General features: G+C 37.7%; 1 protein-coding gene across 3 annotated transcripts; it reads right to left on the bottom strand.

Moving 5' to 3' along the window:
- Positions 1-812: 812 nt before the first annotated feature.
- Positions 813-26,171, bottom strand: klhl4 (kelch-like family member 4). Of its 3 annotated transcripts, XM_082548607.1 has the most exons (12): positions 26,041-26,171; positions 20,540-21,006; positions 13,294-13,461; positions 12,192-12,328; positions 11,599-11,795; positions 9,319-9,531; positions 7,997-8,183; positions 7,504-7,728; positions 5,484-5,646; positions 4,312-4,524; positions 2,596-2,767; positions 813-2,222 (listed from the first exon to the last, which is right to left on the bottom strand). In XM_082548607.1, exons 2-12 carry the CDS (start codon positions 20,998-21,000, stop codon positions 2,163-2,165), a joined length of 2,196 nt encoding a protein of 731 aa, XP_082404733.1. In that variant the 5' UTR covers positions 21,001-21,006; positions 26,041-26,171; the 3' UTR covers positions 813-2,162. The 3 variants fall into 3 exon arrangements, with proteins under 3 accessions (XP_082404733.1, XP_082404735.1, XP_082404734.1); XM_082548609.1 differs by lacking the exon at positions 20,540-21,006 and having other exon boundaries at positions 26,041-26,170; XM_082548608.1 differs by lacking the exon at positions 26,041-26,171 and having other exon boundaries at positions 20,540-21,936.
- Positions 26,172-27,559: the final 1,388 nt, after the last annotated feature.

Below are 27,559 nucleotides of genomic sequence, written 5' to 3'. Positions count from 1 at the left end.
GTTAAAGATTAGGCAATACTGAGGTAAACTATGAGATGAGTATACAGAATTCTGTATATTTGCATCTTGTTGCAATCTTCGCAGGACCAAATTGAATAAAGTAATTCTAATCATCATGGCCCCATATTTCCACAGCACTGCATCTCAAATTAATGTACAGATATATACTGAGGAATTCCACATTTTACTTTGAGAGGTGAGTTTAGATCAAAGCTATTATCCTTTTATTGATTTCCCTCATGAGCTCTGGCAGGAAAAGATGCAGATAAACAAAAATAGAAAGCTAGAGAAGACGATTAATCTTTACATTACGTGAAAAAAAGGAAAGTGCAAAAGGGATTTTTTTCCTGTTATGTGTCTAATATGCTGTGTATTTTAAAATCACCAACAGGTTCCTGAAAATTAAAAAAAAAAAAAAAAAAGTGCACACGTGGACACATAAGCCAATATTATGTATGCGAAAGTGATTGAAATCTTACCAAACAAGCTAGAGGATGGTGGGTTGAAGGGACTATTTGAAGGGTAAACAATGGGGAAAAAACAAAGGCAAGCAAAAGCATTTGGTCCTCATTCTGTTGATGGGAGATTGAAAAAACACAGCAATATCAACAAACATGCTTGCTTGATTTAAGAAGAGGGCACTGCAGCGAAAACAAAACTAAGGTTAACGCTGACAGACATCAAAGCAGCTTCCAAGCCTGTTTAGTCAAAGAATCGGTTATGTTTACTTGAAGCAGAACAACAAGAGTAATGAAAATGTGCCCGGTGTGGGGCCACAACTCTAAACATGGATTTGATCATGCAGAGAAGACTGAAGTCAGTTTATTTATTGGTTCTCATGCTGTACAAAATTATGATAAAAACATTAGCATTTGGCCCCAGAACGTGTTCGAATTACAGTTACAAATTATTAAGAAGAAGGTCATAATGTTTCGTTTTTCTAAACAGATATACCAACTACAAATGTAAAAATTCGAAACATTTGCAATAGTGAAGTGCTGTGGCAATCAGGTTTCCTAGTGCTGCAGGTAACGTGTAAAATAAAAGCTGTCATAGATTCACATAGCTGGTTTAGATGCACCTGATTCCACTGCAAGGGTTTGTGATGAAAAAAAAAAAGATCTATGTAACTCAGAAGGTCTTATATCCTTAAAAATACAGACAGGACGGTAATGATCGTCATATATAATATTATGTAAATCAAACGAAACATTCACTCGGCTAGCATGCCCAGGAAGGAAGCCAAATGAACAGCAATGACTGTAGTGATCTGAGGGCGCTGGTTTAGGCATGATCCTATAAACACAAATGTCATTTCAGAAAGTTCACAAAAATCTGTACAGCAATGTGAAATATCAATGTGATATATTTTTCTGTAATTCACAAATTTGTAAACCTTTAGAACATGTAACTAGTAACAAGACATCTAAAACAAGCAAATGACTTTGGTGTTTTTTAGCTACAGGCTTAAAAAAAGCAAAATAAAAGCAATAAAACGTCTAAATATTTTATTCAGAAAAAAAAGATCATTTCATTGCTTTACTTCAACCCTCAGTGTTCACAGTGGTCTCCTATGCTTCAGAAGTGATTCTGACCACCCATGAGGAAAGACACTGGTACGGTTATTTCTATTTGTTACAACAATTTTCATTATAGTGGCTATAAATGGAGATTTAATCCCAAAAATATATTGTGTGAGATGGTACTGGTACGAAATGTTTGCGTAGAAATGTAAACTAACCTGGAGTTTGGCTTATTTGTTCAGACTGTAAGTTTTAAATGTAATCTTGCAGACATTCACATCACTTTTCATAAAACTAGTATAACAAAGCCGTACAACAAAGGCCTGGCGCTGATTCTCCGCAGCTTGGCCGAGTCTATGAAAATTCTTGATTGGTCGAGAATGTGAAGAATGTGCAGTGCATTCCAGTTTCTGAACAAGTCCTTCCCAGTGGGCAGGCATGTCCACTAATGATAGCAACACTGGTTTATGGGCAAGGCTCTGTCTGTGTTTCCCTCTGAAAATTCTGGAGAGGCGAGTTAAAGTAAGAAAAAATAAAAGCATGACTCTCAAAGGAACCGTCCTTGATCTGTTGTTTTGTTTGTCCACTCTTCTTTGCTGCTCCCTCATTTGTTACCCATGCTGTTTTGAGACAAAACGCTCAAGGCAATTTCACCACCACCACACAGGCGCCTGCCCTGCCAATGTTAAGAGGGACCTCCTACAGGAAGACAGAGAGGTACACATCAGTCTTTCATGTAAGGATGGCTTTTTAAAAAAATCCTGTTTTACTTCATGCTGGTAAGGAGGTCAAAGGGTCAAGATTTAAACCAAAAAAACATGCAAAAAGAAAAGCAACTATAAAATATTGATAGGATTCAGTCACTTCAGATTTAACTGAAGCGGTGATGTTGGTTGTAACTGTTCTAGCAAAATATCTGCAGTTCTATTAAAGTTTTATTCTTTTTATAACTTTTTAAACTATTTATTTTTCTCCGCTGGATTTTTTTCATACTTTTTCTAATCTAAAATAGTAGGAATATATTTCATAACTTTGTTTTTGCAGTTTCATTAAATTGAGTTAATGCAATTACCTCAGTCCACTCATTGTTCTGTGCATCGTAGGACTCCACAGTGTTCAAATACGACTGGCCGTCATATCCGCCCACTGCATAAAGTCTGTCACCCAGCAGGCAAACACCAACCGCATCCCGGGGAACACTGAGGGGAGCCACGGTGGTCCAGGTGTCCGTCTTTGGGTCATACCTGTAATTAAAATATTTGGTTGAACAACTGGCCTTGCATTACATTACTCAGTATGGCGAAACAACATTTTCTCTAAAAGTTCATTTACTCAGTCAGTCTAACAGCATCTCATCCCCACTAATTGGAACGGCCTTATGTTCCTCCTGTTTAATCACAGATGTCTGAATGGTCACAGAGAACTAAAGTGAAACATTAAAGCAAAAGACAAAGCTGTCTTTCCAAAAGCAGCTGGCAGATGCTCGGTCCAGGGAGAACTTGACTCATCAGACAGAATTTTCCACAGAAAGATTTTTTTTTCATCTGTTTGTCCATATTGGAAGTTAAGAGGCATCATTTGATTTACTTTTTATGCTTATGAACAAAACAGTCACTCAAATGTTTAAAAATCCGTCCACTATGGGAAAAAAGTGTGAATTGTGGTTGTTATTATTAAGTATTGTGTGCTGCTTGTTAAAAGTACATCAGTAACAATGTATATCGAACGGCTCATCCAACTTATCCCAGTTGGCAAAGTTAAAGAGGCAAGGTACATCCTGAACAGGTCACAGGGCTAACACAGAGAGACAGAGAACTACACACTACCATATACACAAGTACATAATCACCACTTAATCTACCAAATGTGTGTTTGGACTGTAGGAGGAAGACTGAAGACTGAAAACTTCTACTCACAACTTCATCTGCTAATAAGGTGCAAAGAAAAGAACAAAAGTTTAAAGAGGTTGAAGCTCCAGCAACACATGCGGTATGAAGAACAACTTTATTGCCTGACCAGCAGATTTCAGCCTGTAGCCTTGCAACATTTTATCTTTTTTAGACTTGCTCTTCATGGAAGAACAACACTGTACCGCTTTCAACTTTTGCTCTGCTCTGTGTACCTTGAAAGTTGTGCCAGACATCTCTACTCTGTTTGCACAACCTTTTATCTTTGTGAGACACACTCACCGTGGAAGAACTGCATAATACCAGAATGCTACAGGCTGTTTCAGCTACAGGCTGAAACATGTGGGTAGAACAGTAAAGTTGTTCTTTGTACTAGGGGTGTATCTGGAGTTTCAGCCTCTTGAAAGGACCTACTCAACCAGTAGGTATAAACCTCTAAAGTTATACAGTACTGACCAGTGCATCACCATGACAAGAGGGAATATATATATCTGAGTAAAATGTGATGTCCTAGAAAAAATGATGTCTGTATTTTATCACAAAAAACAAACAAAAAAAAAAAAAAACAGTTACGTGTATTTAAATCACGCCAATGGGTTTACCTCAGGTTTGGACTAAAGAGGATATTGTGGCCACCAGATGGTGCCAGATACTATAACATAAAACCATGTATAGCAACAGTGGTCTCTACAATAGGGTATTGCGTAATGCAGACATGTCTCCAAATGCAGGAACAGGGTGGGGATCAAGAGGAATTCCTTTTTGTTCCTTTGAGAAATTTTCCTAACTTGACCCCACCCATTACTGAGTTCAATGAACATCAGTCCAAACACACCATTGTCTTCTGTGTACTCTGGAGATGAGGACGTGCATTTACTGACCTCTCAACACAATCGGAGAGTCTAGAACAGTGGTTGGAAGCAGGGGCATCGTGTCCTCCCACGGCGTACAGGAAGTTGTTGTATGTTGCTACACCCACTCCTCCTCGTCTCTTGGTCATTGGTGCACACATGCTCCACTTGTTGGTGTGTGGATCAAAGCACTCCATCGACCTAAGACAGGAGCTTCCATCTCGACCACCAACTGCAAATAGTCTGAAAGATTCGAGTAAATTAAGCAAAATTATGAACGAATATTCGACAAATGAGTAGCCGCTGCGTGCTTCGAAACAGAATTGTTATCTAAACATTATCAGAACAGTGATAGTAAGACAGATTGTAGATGATACGGTGCTGAGCAGAACGTTTTTCAAAGATAGTTTTCTTAGATAAGAAAAGATAACATCAGTGGGTTAAATGTAGCTTGTAGCTCAAAGGAGCAGCAGCTTCTTTTCTACTTCAGCACACAAACATATTCAAATTAGGCCGAAAGCTGGTCTGTTATTTGCCTAATTTACTTTTAAATTGTGTTGTAAGGTATTTAATACATACAAATACATCAAGTGTTTTGCATTTATGGAGTCTAGATTATACTGTATAAATTACCACACTAATCAGAGCAGCCTTTGCTCCGAGCTGCACTGTTGCACAGCCACTTTGGAGTTTATCTGACGCAGACCACAAAGGAAGTATAATGTTGTCGAACTAATAGTGCATTAATACTGTGCTCCAGCTTTTCCTGGACCACTGCACTGTGAGTTACACAACCATACTTGTTTTATTTCATGCTCAAATCCAGCTGCAAGTTTACTGCCTGCAAAAACATTTGTTCCAGCAAATCAATAGCTAAAACTGACTAAGAGGTGCAGGAATAAAGACTAACTGTGCTATCCTTATATGCAAGTTTACTTCAGTCAAGTAGAAAAGTAGAATTTATGGACGGCAGCACCCTAAAAAAAGAGCATACTCCAATTAGACTTCCTTTTTAAGTGTGAATTGCCTGCAAATGTCTGCCTTCTTAGTACTAATTTGCAGAGGGCAATGGCTTCAGAGGCAGGCAAGCGGAAATACAATAGCACACTTTGCATTAAAGTTTAAGGTTGCACATTTTAATTAAAAGGCTATGATGGGATAGTCAAACAGGTTAGACAAAGATGGGGGTCATAGCAACTTACTTTCCATTAAGTGCTGTGACTCCCATAGTGCTCCGTGGTGTCGACATGCTGGCCACGTAGTTCCACTGTCTGGCCTGTGGGTCCCAGCGCTCCACCGTGTTGAGATAGCTCCAGCCGTCATGGCCTCCTACGGCATACATGGGACCCTCCAGCACAGCAATACCTGCAGAAATAGAAATAAGAAATGAATGCTATCCAAACAATTAATGCTGTAAAGATAAATAAGATGAATTGTCCCATTAGATACTGCATATGAAAAAATCAAACGCTATAAATATTTGCTACTATAAATATAACGAAATAAAGAGAATATTTAATATTTTATATGCGTGTTTCGATCATGTGTGATTTTGTCTGCATAATTATATTAAGTTGTTTCAAATGTTCATGTGTTTACCTCACTGAGGTTAAATGAAACAAACATTTTTGCCAAAATTACATGAAAAAGGTATTCGAACACAGAAACCTTAAAACATCTAAGAGAATAATCAGTGAAAGAAGTCCAAAGATTTCCAAGTGAATGTTATTCTTAGAGAGTCTGAGCAGAGATACGTTTCTCATTTTAGAACAGAGCAGAGTGAGTCAACCAGCTGGCCAAAGCTATTCAGAAAACAGGAAGACTATAAAACTGCTTTGTTATTCCTCGTCCCCCAGTCACATAGGAATGGTTATTTCCACCAGCGTCAATGCAGAGGGTGCTTTAGCACAATGGATTTTTATATGAAAACACTTATTTCCTTTGGTGAGAGTTCAATTATTTAGAGGAAACATGAGGACAAGACCGCATTCAGAGAACCTCGAGTGACATAAACACTGTCAAATGAAAACTGGTCTTGTAGTGAGGCTTCTTTTTATTACTGGCTTGTGGGTTGGGGATAAAAAACAACACGTTTTTTTCCTTTTCTTTACCCATAAAGCACACAGCAGGAAATGGCTATGCGGGGATGTTGGTAGACACTAAGTTAAAACATATTCAGAATGAAAATATGCACAAGATAAGCAAAGCACCAAGAGATATTTGGTACGTGAAAGATCAAAGACAGCGCAGGTAATCTGTACAGTGTGATCTCCTGGGCTTGCTGATACCTCCGACCACACTGTGTGAGTGAGCTGAATGCTTTGACAAGATCTCCCTCCTCTGTTACCCAGACGTGTTTCAACTGTGAATCAAAATGCTTCTGATATGAGATTTATTGGGCAGGGAAGGGTAAGGAAGAGCAGGGCCAGCACAGCTTGCCAAGCTTTGATAGTGGAATGGAAAAAATATCAAAGGTATATGTCAAAAAAAAAAAAAATTTCTTAACAGCCTACCAATTGTGACCTTACTAAATATGTATCCTTTTTGGTGTTTCAAAAAATCTGCTTGGTTAACTGAGCTGAAACCTGAAACATATAGAACCATATGTGTTATGTCTTTGTAAAAAAAATTTCATCATGAAATAAAAGCAGTTAATGAATTTTTTTTTTTGAAAATTGATGGGTTGCAGTTTGTAATGAAATGATCATTCCAGTTAGTTGGCATTAGGCAGCATAATATTCAAGACAAAGTCACAAAGTTGAATTCAACCACAGTCCTTGCAGATAAGATGATCTCAGTGCCAGCCTACAGTAGCAAAGAGTTCAGCTGATGAAATGCTTTCATTTGGGAAATCTCATATGCAATGTGCTATTTATATTTTTTTTAACTTCCTACAGTTGTTGGGCATTTGCAAGCTACTTTGCAACCCACCTCTACCCTAGGTCCTCCTTTTATACTGTGCCTGATTTAACCAGCATCAGAGCTGTTATCACTGCTTCCTGTTCTGTTCTGTATGGAAGGCTTGCTGCTGCTCTTCCTACCTATAGCTTTCCATTTGAAAAAGAAGTATGGCATGTTTTTCCTACATTTTTCTTTCCATGTATGTGCATGGAAAGGCAAGTAAGTTTCAGAACACAGACATAGTAATAATGCTACTAAAAATGCATGAATGCCAATGTAAATAATAATATGCTGTTGGCCAGTTATATGCCAATCACTCACCAAGCCCATGTCTGTGTGTTGACATTGGGGGCATGGTGGACCACACTTTGCTGATGGGGTTATAGCACTCCACCATGTTGGACGTCTTCAGTCCATCTCTCCCTCCAACCACGTACAACTTATTATCTATCACTGCCACACCAAACTGCAGCCGGCGCCCATTCATGACTCCAACCTGGACCCAAGTGTTTGTTCGCAAGTCATACTTCTCTATGGTGGTAGAGCCTGAAATAAAACAAAATACCGCAATTTAGATAACCTGTGTTGCCATACACTTAGAACAATTGTGTATAAGCTAGCTCTCTCTTTTTTATACATCTGGCAAAGCCATCTTCAGATGGCTTTGCCAGTAAGAACCAATACCAACAAAAAAAAGAAAAGAACCAATACCAACCAATACCAAAAGAACCAATACCAACAAAAAACAAAGATTAAGATGAGCTTTTAATCTTCAATAAACATTCAATAAACAGTAAGTTGCTATGTCGGATACCTTTGGTAGCATCCATTCCTCCGACAGCATAAAGTGCACCAACAGTGGATTTCCTAGGTTTTGTTCTTGGGCTCTGAAACATTGGGCGTCTTTCAGGTAGAAGGTGATACTTCATGGCTTCCATTAGCAGCTTTTGACATTCCAGATCATCAGAGAACATCTTGTTGTTTTCCAGATCTGCAAGGAGCTATATTTCAAGAAAATAAAAATTAGCTGCATTATAATGTGTGCCGAAAATTTCTAATGTTTATGGTATTTATAGAAATCTCTCTTGTGGAATGGTATTTGTAATATAATGTGTAGATTTTAAATCCCTTTGGAAAAGATGTCATATATATATATAACTGCAAAACAGCATTGAAAATTAAGATTATGATATGTTTTAATTAAAATGGGGTGAAAGCAAAAACAAAATTATCTAATCTTTGTCTATCATCAAACTATTACTTTAAAGGAAGTCACTATATAAATTATTGCAATTAGATAAAACAGCAAAGACATATGAAACACACTGTATTTGAATGATTTTACTTCTTTTTTGTAAATGCACTGCAGAAGAGCTAAACTTTTCTTTCTATTCTGAGAAATAGTAGCACTCTTACATTTCCGCACATTACAGAAACTGCAGTGAAGTTGCTTTTTATGTGGGTTTTCTCAGACATTTCACTTTCATATATTTTTGCATTTATTCATTGATACCGCTATGCCTGCGAGACTTAAAAAGAACTTTACCAGTTTTGAGAAGAAGAAAAAAAACAATGATTCATTTCTGTTGTTTATTTGCCTTGCAGCAAATGGCATCTCCCAAGCCATGGATGAAAAACCTTATGTATCATATCTTCCACATATTTTTCATTTTGCAAACAATAATGCTGCAGGTTACTTTCCTGCATACTGATAATAAAAAAAAAATAACTTGAGCATAATTACTTTTGGAAAGCAAATTTGTCAGTGAAAATAAAATACCATTTAAAAAAAAACAGATATGTTCATGCTTCATATCTGTCAAAAATGCTTATCTGTTTCCTGTTAGGTTATTTAAATCAAGATGACCAAGTTGTAAGTCAGTGCTTACTTGCAGAAATACAGCATAATTTTACATCACATGAACTGTGTTCGTGTTAGTTATTATTTCTATTCATTTCATTATTCATTTTAAGTTAACAAAGTTATAAAATGAGGAGTTACAACCTGGACAGAGTATCAAAGATCACAAATCACACCTTCTGTAATGAAGCCAAGCTGACTTGTACCATCCGAATCATCAGTCACAAGCTCTAACACAAGCATAAGCGACTTACAGTCCTGATCGGCTGTCTCACCTGTGGAGGAAGTAGGGGTAGGCGGATGTAAGCAAGAAGCACCCCGAGGTCCTGTTGTCGATTCTGGACATCATACCTCACCCACATCATCAAAGCTTGGAAGATCGTCTCTTCATCAGGAACATTGATGTCATCGCTGGAGAGCAGCTTAACAATTTCAGCTGTGGGGAGCAGCAGGAACTCCTGGTTCTGAATGACCTCGAGGAAGTGTTCCTGGAACATAGCGGAGACGCAGAGGAGACAGATAATCATCAGTTATTAGCCGAGGAGTACGCTTGGTGCAGCATTTTGTGTGTGTCTGTGTATGTTTCTACATCTCTGAGGTCCAAGTGGCACAAGGACAGAGAGGTGAAGAAAAATGAACGTGAAGAGAGGTAGAGAGTGCCAGTTTGAAGGTCTTTATCTCCAATAACCGATAACCGCAGTGAATCGCTCTCCATTTCTCAAATTATTTCTTTCCAAAGAACAGATGAAGCCATCATCTGTTTAACTTAGTTCAGTAAATAAAATGATCCACATAACAACAGACTACAAATCAATCTGGTATAGAGCATTCGCTCCGAAAAGCCTCCTCTTAAGCTAATATGGCATTTTTTCTGCTGATCATACATGATACCAATAAGCCTTTATAAGTCTTTAATGAAAAACAGGCTCTGGAAACCTCCATTACAATCCCACCAATGGTGTGTCCAGTTCCAAGTTTGATGGAAGCTGTTTTCTATTGCCTTTCTAAAGATTAATCTTCCATTTATTGGCCAGAAGCCCAGGCAATATTAAAGCACTGCATGGCTACCTCTTCAAGGGCTTTGTCTCTGGGCAGTTCCATTAGAGATGATATATAAAACATTCCTGCTCATATGTGCATCTATGGTATGTCCAACATTTGGCCATTTTTCTGCACTGTTTATGCTTTAAACAAAGCAGTAAAGGATTCATCATTATAATCTTTAACAAATCGAGTGTTCACTGTAGAAAGCATGAAACCAGAAACAAGCATGCTATTGATCATCAACATGCAACACATTGCAGTGTTAGTCCGATCTATCTTTTGAGGGCAGGTTTTAAGAGCTTAGCAAGGAGAGCCTTAATGAAATGAGGGACATCTATTGATCTCTGGTGCTAAAGAGAAGGGAGGAACTCAATCCAGCTCAATCTTTGACATTGCGTTAAACCAATAAATTTGTAACTGCAAATGCTGAAGAGCTTACAACAAAATTGAAAGCTTAGCCAAGTTTGTTTCATAACCATTTAAAAGGATGTGTTTGTAGATACTGGCAGACTCACAGCAGTCAAGTAAACTCCTCAGAAAACGAGACCAGCGGCACAGGATATTAACTGATTTAACTGAAAGAGTAATTGAAAAACTAATACTTAAACTAATGCGAGGCTGGGAAAATTACCTTCCAAAAACTTTTGATTACTATTTAATTTGCACTGGTTTGCAACAAAGACTGCTCTTTATTCTTTCCTGAGATCAGAATTCATTTACAAAACCGAAATTGTCAAGTATTAATTGAAATCCTGTGTGGAAATCAAAGTATTTTATAGCTGGAAAAATATTGCAATATGACACTATATAATATTAAACGTGTATATACTGAACATTAAAGTATTCTTTCATGAAGGAAAACGGTGTCAGAAGCTGCCGTGCTGCAATGGGAAAAAACAAGCTTATCAAAACAAAAATCTTCAGCTGAGGGGATAGAGGATAGTCTTCCAGGAAGCCCGAACATCCCTGCTCATTACTGACGTTACTGAACAGGAAGCTGGGCCTCTTGTGCAGTTTTATGATTAGATTAACCTCCTGGTCTCGGATGGGGACTGTGTAAACAGAGTGAGCAGATGTCCTTTAGGAGATAACGCCTGTCTTGTGCTGTCAGTTCTGCATGACCAGCAAGAAATTATCTGACGAACATGTGGGTGAATCCTAATCCAACAGGAATATTTCTCACAGAAATGTAGAGTAATTGCATATCTTAAACAAATAAATCCTAACAAGCGGTGTCAGGAACTCGGTTGGTTATTACTTCCTGTGAGTGCACAGTAATGAAACTAAATTTTTTAAAAATTCGTATTAAAGTTATGTCTTTTATGATTAAAGAATCCCCTGTGTGTGTGTGTGTGTGTGTGTGTGTGTGTGTGTGTGTGTGTGTGTGTGTGTGTGTGTGTGTGTGTGTGTGTGTGTGTGTGTGCAATGATGAGTGCAATCCCATTATTTATTATGATCTGAATAATGCAGCCCACCACGAAAATGTGGTCTGGCTCTGTTCATAGTCCTACCATGGTGTAGTTATGAGCCACATTAAGCAGGTCCACACAGCCCTGGGCATCTGCAAAGGAACGAATTCCCAGGCAATTGGAGGGATGAAGCTGTTTCATCAGAAAGTTACAGCAAACCTGGATGACTTGTGAAAGCTGGAGGAGACAAGCTGCTGCCAGTAAACTCTCAATGGTCTCCTCTTTCAGCTCAAGGACACCTGCAATGTCACAACATGGAAACTACATGAAAAACAACACATGACCGAAACTGCATGGAAGCAGTTTTGCGATTAACATTTGAATCAAATAAAAGGCATCAACAGCTAAATTATAGCATTAATAATGAAATCACTTAAAATCTTTTACAAGGATAGCCATTATTATGATTTTTACCACACAACTTTTAAACTGTAAAAAGTGGATATTTTGATTAAAGCATATTTCCCAAACAGCCATTTGCCCAGTTTAAAAAAAAGAAGCAATTTTGTGTTGAAGTCCTGCCCAGTCTGCCAGCTCTATGATGAATTGTCTTATTGATCCATTTTAATCATGCTGCATTTCAGAAGTCTCATAACTACTTACAAGGGCTAGTGAATGTCTTTATAAGCACTCACCAGTGTAGGCAAAATGAACCAGGGATCTGAGGGCTTCTGGATCCACTCCCTCCATCTTTATCTCTTCTTGCTTTGCCTCTCTCACGTCACTCGTGAACATAGCAGCAAAGTAGTCCGACACAGCACTTAAGACCAATCTGCCATAAAGAAAAAAGATCAATGAATTGGGTTACATGGTGGGAGATCTATGGTCTTGTGGTTTTAAGAATGCCCCCAAATGAAGCTCTGCTTCCTAACAAACAGCATGCCTCACATGACTCAATACACCACATTCATAATGTACTGTCAGTGTACTTATTCCATTTTACAGTGATTTATAGCCCCCTTCCACCACTGTATGATTCCACTTTGTCAGCCTGTGATAAATTATTTTATCCCACATACAGTATGTTATGTTAATAGCTACAATGGTCAGACTTGTAATTATGTTAACTAATTTGTCTAGCAAGCTCAAGCAACAAGCTTGTGGATTCATGAAGGAAATGTGAATGAATAAATCAGTCAGCATACATTCACACGCGCTTACGGTTTCTAATATGGATTTTTATGGTTTAAACTTTGCTTTACATGATTGTATCTGAAAGTAGAATTTAAAAATCCAGCTATAAAAATTCAGGCAACTAAGTTACTAAGATACTTCTTTTCTGGCACTGTGGAACGTACCAGATCCTTAACATAATATACCGTGTGGATAGACATACAAGCAGATCCACACAATGGTTCTCAGCAGTCAAGAGATGCCATGAAGTGGATCACAATATTTGTCCATGTACAGATTTTAATGTATGAATAAGGCTGGGCAATGGTGTAATTAGATCACACCGGAGGAGATATTAGAATGCAAACCAGTGAACATTGAGTTTGCATACCTTTCTTGTCACCGGAAAATCAGAAGAGACTTTCTTTGAATTTCAAAGCTCATCCAATTATCCCCCATATAGATCAAACTGACCAAATTTATTGCAAACTGTGGTCCAGACCAAAGTCTGACTGCCTGCATTGCTATCTTAACGAAGTGCATCCAGATGAGCTTCTTTTTAACTCTGATCTAAAGCAGTAAGTAATTAATGAAATCAAAGCAGACAGAGGCACAAACACCAACCTGTGAGCCGGTATCTTGTGGTCCCCTGCTATCAAGAGGACATCACACAGTTGCTTGTGCTGGAGGTAGGTCTCCATTTTCCGGAATGTCTGTTCCGCATGGTTTGTGGCTTGGAAAAACTCATCTGAGGAATTGGTATTCATTCTGGAGAAGGTGCTCAGAACCAACCTGTGGAAGAAGAGCAAAGAGAGAGGAAGAAAAAAGACGTGGTGTAATTTAAAAATATAAAAACAATTAACCCTGACTGTATGACTGCAGTATCTTTACAGTCTGTGCGGTATAATCAACATGTTGCATTTTTAACACAGCATTAAAAATAGTTTGCCCCTCCCTATAGGTATGGAATCTAGGCATGTTTAAATGTTTGTCTGTTTGTTTGTTTGTTTGTTTATGATGAACTGACACAATATGCAGGGAGATCCACTGAGGGAACACAATGGTTCTTAGCATTCATGAGATTTCATGTGATCTCTTTAATTCAGCCATTCAACTAAGGGCTCCAATATTGACAACATCATGCAATGGATCACAGGGTTTGTCCATGAATAAGCTGTAATGCAGGAATACGGCTGGGCAATGGTGTAATTAGATCACAGTGGAATAGAAATTAGGATGCAAACCAGTGAACACAGAGTTTGTATACCTTTCCCATCATCAGAAAATTAAAAGAGACTTTTTTTTTTAATTTCAAAAGCTGCCTAGGGAACAAAGCAAAAACATTAATCTACTAGTTTTAAATGGGGAAAAAATATGCTGCTGAATAGACGTATCAGCAGATCCATTGTGTTCACTCAGTGGATCTGCTTGTGATCTGTTTAATTCAGCCATTCATCTGGATTTTTTTATTATTTGCTTTTGTTTATTTATTTATTTTTTTGCATGATTTTGTCATTTATGAAATCTAATACCAATGTAGGAGCAGCGACTCCATTTCTAGAAGACAGGAAACACAAGTTAGCAGCGCTGTGACAAATTATTCAAGAAAGTGTATTACTCTCACTTGCTGTTAACTTTATCTGTCCAAATATGAACTAAAAACAAAATTAAATAGCTGTACACAGCAAGATAAACAGCAAATTACCAACGACACAAAAGAGCTTATTTGGACACATTGCACTCCTGAATCCTTTTTTCCCTGCAGTGAATCTGCATCTTTCTTGCCACTCTAAGCTGAAATTAAAACTCTTATGGACTAAACTCCACACATAAGTGGATAACTAAGCACTGCAGTCCAATGGGACAAGCCAGCAGCACAATCAATGCAACAGCTTTGCAGCGAGAATGCGCGCATGCCTTTTTGCCTGTTCCTGTGTGCCTCTGCATATCTGGGTGTGCATGTGTGTTTTCCAAAAAAACAGCGACTTAACAAGTGAACCAGCCTGTTCCTCACAGCATTGTGGTAAGGCTGAGTCCCCGTCCCCATAGGCTGCTAGATTACATGCTGTTTTATAGGCATCCGAGTAATCCCTCACACTCATGGCAAATATTGCAGCCCAGTCGCTTTGGTGTCCTTCACAGGAAAAGTCTACTCAATGACATTTAGAGTTGTTTGTTATGCTACATAAACACCCAAGCCGTCTCTCTGGGGGAATTTACAGTCATCTCATGGCGCTTCTACTGTGTAAAGACTGATAGTGCTCAAGAAAAAAAATGTCACTGCTATTTTAAGCAACACTTTATGTCCCCCGCTCATTACTACTCATATGCTGATATGAGAGCTGCATAAACCAGTGAAGTTACAGATTTGTCAATACAAATGAACCGAAAACCCTGTAAAGCTTGGCAGAGCAATATATTGGCATGCAGTGGGATTGATACTGCAGGAAAGATGGAGGGCGTTTTATTGACATCCTGATTAATATCATAAAAATTTTCAGCCGAGCGTGTGACTTTCTCCTCTTTCACTATTAAAAGCTAAAACATTTTCCATCCAGGCATTGTTTATACAGCACACTAGTTATACCATATCCTATGGTCTAAGCTTTATTGGGAGACTTTATGCTAAATTCAAATGTAATTTATTGCCCTGTCATGATATTCCCCACTGACTCCAGAGTCTCGGAGAGGAACACCAAACAAGACTGAATAAACAGTTGGGCCATAAAACTGAGATGCATTGCCTTTGTATTGGCTCCAAGGCATGCTGTAAGGATTTTTCATGCCTACCAATCTCTCCGACACTAATTGCTTTGGTATCACATTCTAGGGAGCAGTAAATTTGCTCTGAGGTGTATATTTTGCTTCCAATAGTGGGCTGGATCATCACAGGTATAGCCCATTTTTATAGAGGCACTAAAACCCTAGAACACCCATCTCCAAAGAAGCTGCCCTACAGACAATGCTCTACATTGCACAAGGCACACTACAAAGCAATCCACATAAAGCCGCATTGTCAACGAGCATCCAGATTTCTTTTGTACTGTACAAACTGAAGCATTTTTTTTTTTGCATCTACTTAAAGTCAAAACTATAAGAAGTTAAATAATAAGACAAAACACAATAAGAAAAACTAGAACAGAATTGGAGATTCTGCCTTATTTATCATCACACCTTATACTACATCAGTTTTCCTTCACTGAGCACATATCACCCCAAGTCTTGTCATATGCTCCTCACACCCTCTCAGAGCTATCACACCACAGTGTGACTAATTGTTTCTGAGACACTGCATATTTAAAAATTCCACTATGCAGGTGAGGCAGAGGCAATGCAATATTTATTGCATTTGTCAGGACTTGTAGCCCAATTGTGTAACTTTTGACCACAAGATACAGATAAATACATGCAAACAATACATGAATAAATAATAATAGACAGCAGGTCATTTAAAATACCTGAAGGATTGTTAGACTGTTTATGTAGTTTTGTCATCAGCTTTTAAACCTTTTTAGCTATAAATTTATGTGTCAGATATGTTGTTGAAATTTTCGTTCTTATTCCAACTGATGTCAACTCCATCTCTCTATGTGAGTGCCAAATGTGAAATGAATCTTTGAAAATGGATTAGAGCAGCCATTTTCCCCAGAATTCTACTGAGTAGCTTGAGTTGTGTGGAAAATCCAACAATTCCTACAAATACAGCTTGTGCCAGCTCTATATATTCAATGAGATCCTTTTCTTTCTGTACTCTGACAGTCAGTATACTGCCACTGGGCTTTATGTTGGAAAGATTTTATACACTGGCTGTAATAACTTGATCCAGGCATCGAGACTGAGATGATATTTTTGCACAAATATAGTTTTCTCTCTGCTTTTTTTCCCCCGTGTCATATTTTCAGTGATCCCAGAGGTCATGAAAGCAAAACAAGAGAAAACAAAAAGGGTAAGAGATGAGTGTCCTCACAAATGTAGAAACACATGCACATGTGTGTATTAGGAGCTGGGGGCGTCCTGTAAGTGAAAAAATGTGCAGATCTTAGCAGAAATCTCCTTACTGCTTTGCTGGTGGCAGGTTAACTTGCATAAGGTATGAGGATGTCATATTGTGGATTGTGCATAATTTATATAAATCTGATGTTCGTGGCTAAATAAATTAGTCAGTGATCTTACAGCAGTGTCAGTGCGCCCCAGGGTGGCTGTGGCTACAATGTAGCTTGCCATCACCAGTGTGTGAATGTGTGTGTGAATGGGTGGATGACTGGATGTGTAAAGCGCTTTGGGGTCCTTAGGGACTAGTAAAGCGCTATACAAATACAGACCATTTACCATTTTACCATTTCAATGGAACCTTGTATATACTGGATATTTAAAGGTACTTGTTATATAATGTTTATAGTTGTAACTTTAAAGTTTCTATACTTTACAAGGGGGCCACTAAATGTGGTAAACGTGGCATTTTCCTAAATCTTACCAATGCTATGTAATTGTGCATATTGTGATTGATTTATATTTTAGTCTGTCATAATTATAAAACTGATCGCAGTCTGCACCTCCTTAATCTATTTCAGTGCAAAGTGCTATGAGTGAAACTGCTGAACCAAGTCATGGCCCCTTCTATGGTATCCACGGAAAATTCATAAAAATTCATGTCTCATTTGAACAGAAATTACCAAATGTGGGCGGCACATAATGCGTGTCTTCTCAGTATTGCTCAAAGCACAAAGAAATTTTTTATGTTAATTCTGGCTTCATCTTTAGCTTCCATCTAAGATTGCCTTTGGCATACAGAACGCTGATTGGGCAAACAACATTCACAATTTATTACAGGCAATAACACAATCACCTAAACCCTCCGGGTGTAATTTAAAGATTACAACAGAAAGTTTGTGTTTTGCAGTTTACAAATATCTTAAGGATGCATCAACTGGATGTGTCACACATAGACCTAATAAGCCTTGTGCCATTATGAAGAACTGGACAAATATCTGAATTACTGCTGCTGACAGGGGGTAAGGTGGTGGTATTTCTTTTCCAAGGTGGTGGAGAGGGAATTGAGATATCATTCATAGTAACAGCACGCTGACTCAAGCCACTGTTAGTGTTTATGTGGGAAAGGTCAGGGTTTCCATTCCATTCAGGTTAACTTCTGCCATATATTTTCTGTCAACTGTAGAAAGAAGCTATTTGGATGAGAGTCACGAGGACAGAGCAAATATATAGTATGTAGATGCAGCATTTGGGGCATTAAGAGCAAGTGTGGGAAACAGCAACCCATTTACTACACTACATTTGATTCAATAGCTTCCACACACAGTATGTAGAAGTAACTTGGACAGCAAATGTTTTGTAACCACAGCATAAATGTGTCACTGACTTTTTGTGTTATTATCTAAATACTCATTGCATGTGTCAGTTTTTTTGTCTTTCTATATGTTTTGGTATAACAACATTACATATAATCTTGTAAATATACAGCCACAAGAGGTGCACAGTTTTCATTGAATTTCCCAGATAATTCAGTTTGACAGTAATCTGAGTTGAATTCTACTATGAATGAAAGAAAATGGTGGGACGAAGACATTATATGAATGAAAACTAGTCACTGAGTGGCATATATCTCAAAATGACTGACAGGTATTTCCTAGCTGTAGCAAAAGGCCAAACTTTTGTGTTTTTCACTGCCAGCAGAACTCATTTGTGAGATTCAGCCTGAGGGATTGTCACAAATTATGTGTCAAGGATTTATGATGTGAGACATAATAAGGCCACCCAGCTGGTAGAGTAAATGAATGTGCATATCTCAGTGACATCCATACATCTGCTTAGCTGCAGATGAACATGTGAGCCATGATGTGTGACACAGCCACTGGTGTAATTCACCAGGCTACATCGTACATCCATCCCAAAGTCATTTCCAGCAAGTACTCCTTCACAGTTATTGAGTTGGTGTATTTCCATTAAGCACAGCCGTGACTGAAAAGTGGCATTATGCAATGCACCTATTTATTTCTGCAATAACTGCTCACGACTAAATTTTACTTTCCAACTATTTATTGTACTGAATGATCAAAAAATATTGGACTCGTCATCATATAAAGCATTTGCTCACAGGGCGAATTTTAACATGGGAAATGATGAAATGTCTGTCAGTACTGAAGAGTCGTGTTCTGTTTCGATTTTTCACAGGTTAGGCTGGCAAAACAAAATGTAAAATAAGTCATGATAATGTCTTAAATGAATAAGGCTACAATCAAACACATAAGAGCAGAGTATATGCTCCAACAAAAACAGAACCATTTTAATATTTCAGAATCGTGTGAATGTGACGACTGTGCTGTATTTTACATGACCAGCATGAACTCAAGGTCCCCGAGAGCCAGACCGTTACACATTTTTACTGTGAGTCACATCTTTTATGCATGCACTTTTCACACATAGGGACTCAAAAAATATGAACATCTGCCAATTATGCCAACACACAGTGCAGGATGTTGAATTGATTCCAAAACTGTACCTTAGCTGAGAATTATTCATGTTCTTCCCCGAGAACCAAACCATCCACTGACTGTGATATCTATTCAATTCATATTGACACGTTTTTGGCTGTAGGTAGAGACTATGTATTGGGAATTAGGTGCTTTTTTCTCACTGAGCTCTGTACAAAAACATAGGGGAAGGTTTACTTTCATTGTTCACTTCCTCACCAGGTGTACAGAACAAAAGCGTACAGAAATCAGCAATGCTTAAGGACCAATTCACCTTAGAATGTCACAGCCGAGATAAAAGGAAACTTGGTCTTTTCATCTTTAATATGACGTGCTTTTAGTCTTCTGCCAGACAGTGTGTGCACGCATGCAAACACACACACACACACACACACACACAGCAACACACATATAGAACTCTAACCTATTTACTTCCTGGAAGAAGCTGTAGGATCACATGGAAATCAGAGGAAAAACACAACATGAAAAGGCAGGGGGAAGGATTTATAGCTGTAAAACTCACTTCAGTATAGGATTTGTAATAACATTCTGCTAGAAAATAAATCAAACATCATATACCAGCCACTAGCTTGAATAGCTTTTAGCTCATAAAGTGGATGTAGTTGTGCTCGGCAGTCTAGATAATTCATGCGATTGCACTGCTTCTTCTTTTTATAGGTCCAGTACTTGTTATGTGATGTAATCACTCCTTCCGGCTATCCTTTTATATTTCTATAGTAGAATGCCATAGTGTGCCTTGTTAAAACAAAAACACTCTTTCAAAGGAATACTGTGCATGTAACCTGGACCACAACACAGTCAGAGGAGCAGGAAAAGCCTCAGCTTTCAGTTCAATGAATAATTAAAAGGATGTTTTATTGGTTCATCCTGCCTAACATGCTGTGGACAATGAGAGTGAGCTGTCCCCAGGTGAGCCATGGTAGAAGCTGAATAGCCTGAGTAAACTGGAAAATGATGGCTGTGCAGTTCATTTAATCTTTGCATAATTAGAGGATCTACATGCATAATGGCACAGCTAATATTTAAGTTAAAATGCAGTTTCACAATGTTTAGCCATTTTTAAGTATGACTGTTATATCTTTATTATTTAAAGTTGGGTTGTTCTCTTTTTTTTACTGATAACAACAAACACTTTTTAAAAATTTAATCAAGGGGATACTGCCTAATGTGTAATATTTCTTTTTTTTTTCAGTTGCTTATTTTATTCAGTAGCTATATTTTCACTGTGAAACCTGAAGAAACCATGTATTTATAAAAGAGCATCCCATAACCAGTGTCTGCTAACTGAGTATATGATCAAAAGTGACCGTTATAGCATTTTACACAGTCTCCTAATTTCTAACACCTAATAACAGTCATACCTTTCTCTGGCCTCCAGCTCTGCAGGGTCTTCTGTGGAACTCTTTACATCTTCTTGGCCAGTGTTTGTGTCATCTTTCCTTGTTGTACTGGGAGAAGAACTGTTCTTTGAAGAATCTTCGCTGGCCTGGGAACCTTGGATGGTGCTCTGCTGATGATGCCATGATTGATGACCTGCTCTGACATAGACAGGTGTGGGGCCTGGCGTTGGTGCCAAGATGCTGTGTACTGGGCTGTTAGTCTTCCGGAGACCTCCAACACCTCTTTCCCGCGAGTGACTTTTCAGTCGTCCCTGGACAGGCGTTCCTCTGTGGTCCAGGCCATCCTGCTGAATGTAACCTCCTCCACCACCAACCCCACCGCCTCCTCCACCAGCCGAACCTTGGGATGAATGGCTGAACCAGCGCCAGCGAAGCCTGAGGATCTGTTTCACGTCAAATTCCTTCTTCCCTGACACAGACATCCTCCTCTGGGTTTGGAGAATAAGGCAAGGGAACGTTGAGTCCCCAAAAACATGGAGAGCAGAGAAGAGAAGAGCCTTGGTTTCAGTCCTCACTGACTACAGTGTGCCTCTTCTCTTCCGTTATTGTCTCATTACTATCATGACCACCCCCTCCTCCTTCTATTACTCCTCCGTTGTTCTTTTAGTGGAGATGGAAAGCAGTCCTCTGCAGCTATTGTTCTTGTGCCTTAGACTACAACCCTCCCTCCAGTTCCCCCTCTCTGTCTTTCTTTCTCTTTTTTCCTCCTGTGCTGCTGTTTCTGTTTGTTGCTGCTGCTGCTGCTGCTGCTGCTGCTGCTGCTGCTGTGCTGAGTTAATGCACATGCATGATCCACACTCCCTCCCCTTCGCCTCGTCTGTTTCGCTTTCTCTCTCGCTCTTTCTCTCTCTCTCTTTCTCTCCAGCTCTGCATAGACCCCTTCGATTCTGTTCTGTGTGTGACCATGAGTATGTTCTCTGTATGTGTATGTGAGCTGGCTGCTCTTGCTGTGAGGTGGAGGTGGGGTATCGTAGAACCTAGATGATGAGGTCACACCGTAACAAAGTAAATCACTGCTTGTTGAATGAGGAACACAGGAAGCTAGCTAACTACTATATACTAGTTCTACATGCTAGGATCATTTGCAGGGGCTCTTATTACATTAATCTACGTGGATGCACATTCATGCTTGTCTATAAACAGAAAATATGAGATACATTAATCTCAAACAAATAAGCACCACATATCACCTCACGCTGTTAAATGGCAGAGAAATTAATTTCACACTAATACACACATTTATGCAGTCTGCCATTTTCACATCAAACAGAATCTCATGGGAGAATGTGTCAATGTAGGTGCCCATGCAGAAAAAATATATTCCCCTTCACTGTCTTGAAAGCCCCCTATAATTACAAGTGAAAAGACTACATACTGATGAGCCTTCAAGGTCATTACAAACCTTCTTCCGCAGTCAGGCATTATATTTTACTGTTCCTTTCTAACATATACTTGAACATATTTCAAAGTAAAAGTGACAGAACAACAGTGTATATGTTTGGACAGCATTTATAGATTTTTTATTTCATTTGTTACCCATTGTAAACTAGGAAAATTAGTGGTGAATACTTTATAACACCTTTTTTTTTATCTGAATAGGATCAGGATGTTTTATGTATTTCTGCAATGGAATAGCTCAGTCAGATTTAATGTTTTGCACCTTAGCTTCCCACTACTATTTTCACAGATTTTATTGCTGTATTACAAAGTTACAACAAGTTTCACTTTTACTACTGTGAAATAGATGAAAATGATAATGCAGCAATGTCTTTGTGTATTTATGCCCAATATTTACTTCACTCAAAAAAGTGAGAGGAAACCCTCTCAAAATGCCTTTATCCTCCTTGATCAGCTCGAGCTAAAATATGGGTTATTTGTTGGGGCAGTTGCACATATATTAAATTTCTTTTTACCTCTAAAATATGCTTAAATATATTGCTCTAGGAGGTTGTGCATTGCCAATGACATTATCAAAGGATTAAGAATTCTAGTCTGTTTCCTTTGTCTATTTCAAAACAAGCTCTTTGAGTCTTTAAATCTACCATAAAATTCCACTGTCAGTTACCATCAGTGCACACAGCTAAATGTACCTTTACAAGGAAAATACATGTATTGCAGAAACAAAACAGAGGTCTGCCATGTACAATATTGTATTAGTTTTTCTTAATTGCTTTGGCATTTTCTCTGATCAAACATACAGCCATACACTAAAGTTAACTTGCAAAATGATTTCTCCAAACCTTTTCATCTGTTAAAATTAGAGATGGCACAATACCACTTTTTTATGTCCGATACCAATACCGATATCATAAATTTGGATATCGGCCGATACCGATATGAATCCGATATAGTGTGTTTTTTAATCAATAAAACTGTTTTTTTAATATCTTGCTGCTTTTTGTATAAGTTCATACTCAAGTTAAAAAAAACAACAACAAAAAAACAAAACAAAACACTAAAGCTATTCTGTTATACCTGTATGCAAAAAATACACTGCACCCAAAATATTTCATAGTTCAGCAATACTGATCAATCTAATAAACTTAAACCTACTCCATCCTCCCTATTCTGGTATTTTAAAGAGTAAGCAACCTAACTAATAGGGCTCTAAAACTCCCAGCAAAAAAAAAAAAAAACGAAAAAATAAGGAACCACCCCCCACCCTCCACCTCATGATGCTTAATCGAAGTAATCAAATTTAATTTGATGCAGTGTGAAAATAATTGCACAGAAATAAATTATTTTTCAAGAATAATTAAATAGATTCAACATCGTTCTTCAACAGAACTGCAGACTGCACAGATGGTACCTTCCCAAAGGAAAAAGTACTATAGCTTACTAGGGTATATTAGACTTAATAGTTACTATATACAGTAATGGACTTCTATTCATTTTACATCAGAGTAAAACTTTGGGTGTAAGATTCAGATAATTATTTAATAAAAGCTCAACATTTTAAATGAGAATAAGAAAGAAAAGTATGTCTTTGTGCCCCCTTCTCCCTGTTAATGCCCTATCGGCCCCCCTGGCTAAACTTTGCTAGATCCGCCCCTGCACAGTTACCAGCCGTCAGCTACGTAGAAAAGATCCTGGTGTAGAAAGTAATATTAAATACATTCTAGCAACAGATTATCAAGCTTAAACATGCTTCTGTTATTCAGCCGCTGGTGTCCTCTTTCTGGGAGATAAACAAACAAGAGAGACGGACTCGCGACAGAAAAGCCGATCAGCTGATCACTGATCAGTTTCATGATTGAAGTAGCAGCAGAAGACGGAGGGGGAGAGAAGAGGCAGTCGCTCCATATATCGGTTGTTAAGCTTAACGCGGGAATGCTTTACAAACATTCAGAGATGAACTTACACACTTGCTTTACTTCTCTCTGGGATCACTTCCTCGGAGATGAAATGCCGGATTGGTAGCCGCTCTATCACCACACTGCTCCCACGTGCTACGGTTATGAGGAGAGTTACGCCTTGTCGAAAGTTTTGTGAGGTGCTTTTTTGATATTTAATGGATTGGATTACATTTTTTATTTTTCTCCGATATCCGATACAGTCATTTACGTCAGTATCGGACCGATACCGATACGTAATATCGGATCAGTCCATCTCTAGTTAAAATTAAGGTTTTGTGGATTAAAAGTTCCTTAAATATGTTGTCAGATTTGCATCAGTATATTCAAATTTCCAGGTTTTCACTACCCTTTAATGTACTTTACAAGACAAGAGTCATTTTTATAAGAAAAAACAACTTTTGATGTGTACCAACAAAAACTACATTGTGCAATTGTGTGTTTCAGTAGCAAAACAGTGCTGGAAATGAATGTTCTCCTTTGCAGTTTAACATGAAAGCGAACTAGCATGCAAGCTAGAACTACCTGCGGCACTCTTCTTCATCACCCTCTACCATATATCCTTACAGATGAAGCTTTCAAAACACTATGCAACTTTCTCCAAGACAGTTTCTTACTTGAATACATCAGACAGTGATTTTCTCCTAATTTGAATGCAGAAGCTTAGACAGGACTCAGTGAATCTTTAAATTTTCCCTTTTCCACTGCAAATATATTCTCCACATATTAATTCATCTTAGTCTAGAAGCTGGATTTAATGTTTTATAAGATATTTTTTTAAAATCAAGGTGCAGATGTGGGGAATTGTATCCTGACTAGATGTGTTAAAGGAATATTAAAACAGTTGTGTGAAAAAAAAAGTCTCATAAAACATCCAATCCAACAGTTTTTCAAAATGCTACCAATAATGCATCATGACAACAGAATGGATTCTTAATGAAAAAATACATTAGAAAGTCCAAGTATGCTATAATGCACAGTGACATCGCAATGGGTCATTGCTTTTGTTTGCACAGAAGTCAAGGGCACAGTCTAGCTGTACACTGCACAACACATGAAATGTGAGATGCCAGATTGGCGTGGTCAACTATATTATCGTCCAACATCTGTCTCCCTACTACACATACCATAGCTGCATGCCTAGTCAGTCACTGAATGTAAGCGGTCGGTTTAGAGCAGCAGTCACATTAAGATCAGACAGTCAAATGTCTTAAATGATATATATTACATTAAATTGTGTAAAAATTCAAACTACTAAATTAATGTAATGCCTTCCTTGAAATCCCTTGATCTTTTCCTTTGTTTGCTTGTTTTTGTTTGTTGCTATCTAATTATGTATCACGAATGCTAGCTAATTATTTATTTTGAAAATGTAAGAACGAGCTTGTATCTCAACATGTGTGATGTGATTTGTTGGGCAGAGACTACCAAGATCCAATCAAAGAAAATGCCATCAAAACATAAAAAAACACACACTAACACACTATGTTCTCTCTTCATTACAAGCACTCAAATGACAATCATGAAAGTACACTTATACGTGCACACACCAAAAGCCACTTCGATTTTCCACACAATAGAGATTTCAACCTTTAAAACAGAAGACTACCTAATAGTTTGCTATTACATTCTTAACTCAGTTTATGTAGAAAGGAAATTCGGTTGTCAACTTACTATGAAAGCCAGAAAATTGTGTTTAGTCTGTGATTTTATGGCTGAAGAAGCAGACAAGACTGCTGTATAGCAAACATATGGACTATGGCATACTATTTAGGAAATTATTAGACAGGTTTGAACACAGTATTTAGTTCTGTCTGGCAAAGGAAAGACAAAGGTCTTTCAATAGGCAGTCTGTGAATAATTTCATTTCTTCAACATTCACTTCACATATTTTAACTTTCCATATGTTCATCACAAATATATTTAACTTCATAAAACATATATTTGCAATATACGTCTTGTTTATGATTGGCCCTTCTTGCATCTAAACTAATTTATGCTTTCAGTTTATATTGTTTGGCAAAACGATCATCTGGCAAAAGGGACAGTGTGAGTTAAATTACAGCAAATATCTACAAAACAGTAATATTTAGTAATCTTTCTTCTTACCTGAGAAACTGATTTGAAGTATATTCCTCAACATTCCAATGGTGGAAGGATCTTTTAAAATGAATGGCCACCAGGGATGATCCTCATGACTGCTCAAACTCTTTCACTACAGAATTGTTTGCTTCTCCAGAAAGGAAAGGGGCACTTTCCTCTTTTGAAGGAAACTCCTGATAATTTCCTTCCTCTGTACGACAATAACAACTGCATTCAAGCAACCAGGTCCTATCCTGTGTTTAAAGCAAAGCTTTCACAAAGCCCTTTTCAATAAGAGGCGTCTGTTACGTTTGTGTTGATGAAATTTAATGTGTCATAGATTTTTAACTATAACATATTACAATTATTATATAAAACCATTAAACATGGTATTTTTGTGAATTACCAGTAAATTTTAAGTATTTATAGTATATATTTATAAATATTGTATTTCTAATCTCATTAAATAAAATAGTCAGATATGAAAAAAAAAGGTTTAAAACATCTTGCAATAACGTAAGTCCTCGTGATATCATTACAAAAACGCAAGTTAAAAGTGTTTTGAAGAATAATCAGTATCAGTGATGTTGTATTTTAACTCAACCACTGGGGGGTGTAGTCACATTTTAGTTTTATATGGCCATACTCAATATCATAAAGGTTAATGATTTAATATTAACCGGAATTTAAGACTGGTCCCCATAAGATATAAACCACAAGGTTAAAAGTAAGTAAGTCTTACTGGGTGAGGATGTGGGTAATTATAGAGGCTACAAACCCAGAAACATGGGGTATAGTACATCAGTAGTGAAATAGATACTTGGTTTTACCACACAAGTTCACTTGCAGTGTTTCAGTACAGTGTTGAGCTATTTTAAAGTGTTAAATATAAAGATGGAAAAAATTCTTCATTATTCATATTTTTTCATTATTCATTATTAATAAAAATGTATATAATTCCATTTTTTGTTGCTAGATGATAAATATGGCATTGTGATTTGAACTCTTTGAACAAATGCTACTTCCAGATGATAATACATGTTAGCATAATAGGTTACTACCAGCGTCAACACATGTTACAGTGTTGTAGCTGTGTTTGATTTGTTAAGGTGTGCTGCATAAGTTAATGTAATTGGGTTTTTTTGTTTGTTTTTTGCTTTTTGTTTTTTTGTTTGTTGTTGTTTGTTTTGTTTTTTGTTTTTTGTTTTTTGTTTTTTTTGGGGGGGGGGGGGGGGGGGGCTTTTTTAAAGGAAAATGGGGAAAGAGACCCCTAAAAGTAAAACCTCAGTATTTTTTGCTTATTTGTTTGTTTTTGGTGTTTTGTGAAACACAGTTGAGGCAGGTAAGGAGCTTTTAAGTAAAACAGTTTTATTTTATTTTATTATATATTTCTGCTTTCTGTACAATCCATAGTATCACAAACAGTGACACAGGTCTGCAATTATTTACTTTTTTCATTAATGCAAAAGGCCTTTGGTTTTGTTGAAGAGTAAATGTGTGTACTTTGGTAAGCTTCATTTTGAGAATAACTCCAAACTAGTAATAA

The sequence above is a fragment of the Aulonocara stuartgranti genome (genome assembly GCF_965226115.1).
Source record: "Aulonocara stuartgranti genome assembly, chromosome: 2".
In the NCBI taxonomy this organism is placed as follows: Eukaryota; Metazoa; Chordata; class Actinopteri; order Cichliformes; family Cichlidae; genus Aulonocara; species Aulonocara stuartgranti.
This window is presented reverse-complemented; position numbering and strand designations above follow the sequence as displayed.

Excerpts from the sequence above, each read along its gene's own strand:
- klhl4 (XM_082548607.1), bottom strand. The coding sequence starts at position 21,000 with ATGTCTGTGTCAGGGAAGAAGGAATTTGACGTGAAACAGATCCTCAGG. Across the intron at positions 13,462-20,539 it reads GAGCTGGAGGCCAGAGAAAG|GTTGGTTCTGAGCACCTTCT; the intron begins GTATGACTGTTA and ends CTTCTTCCACAG. Across the intron at positions 2,223-2,595 it reads AGAACAATGAGTGGACTGAG|GAGGTCCCTCTTAACATTGG; the intron begins GTAATTGCATTA and ends GTCTTCCTGTAG.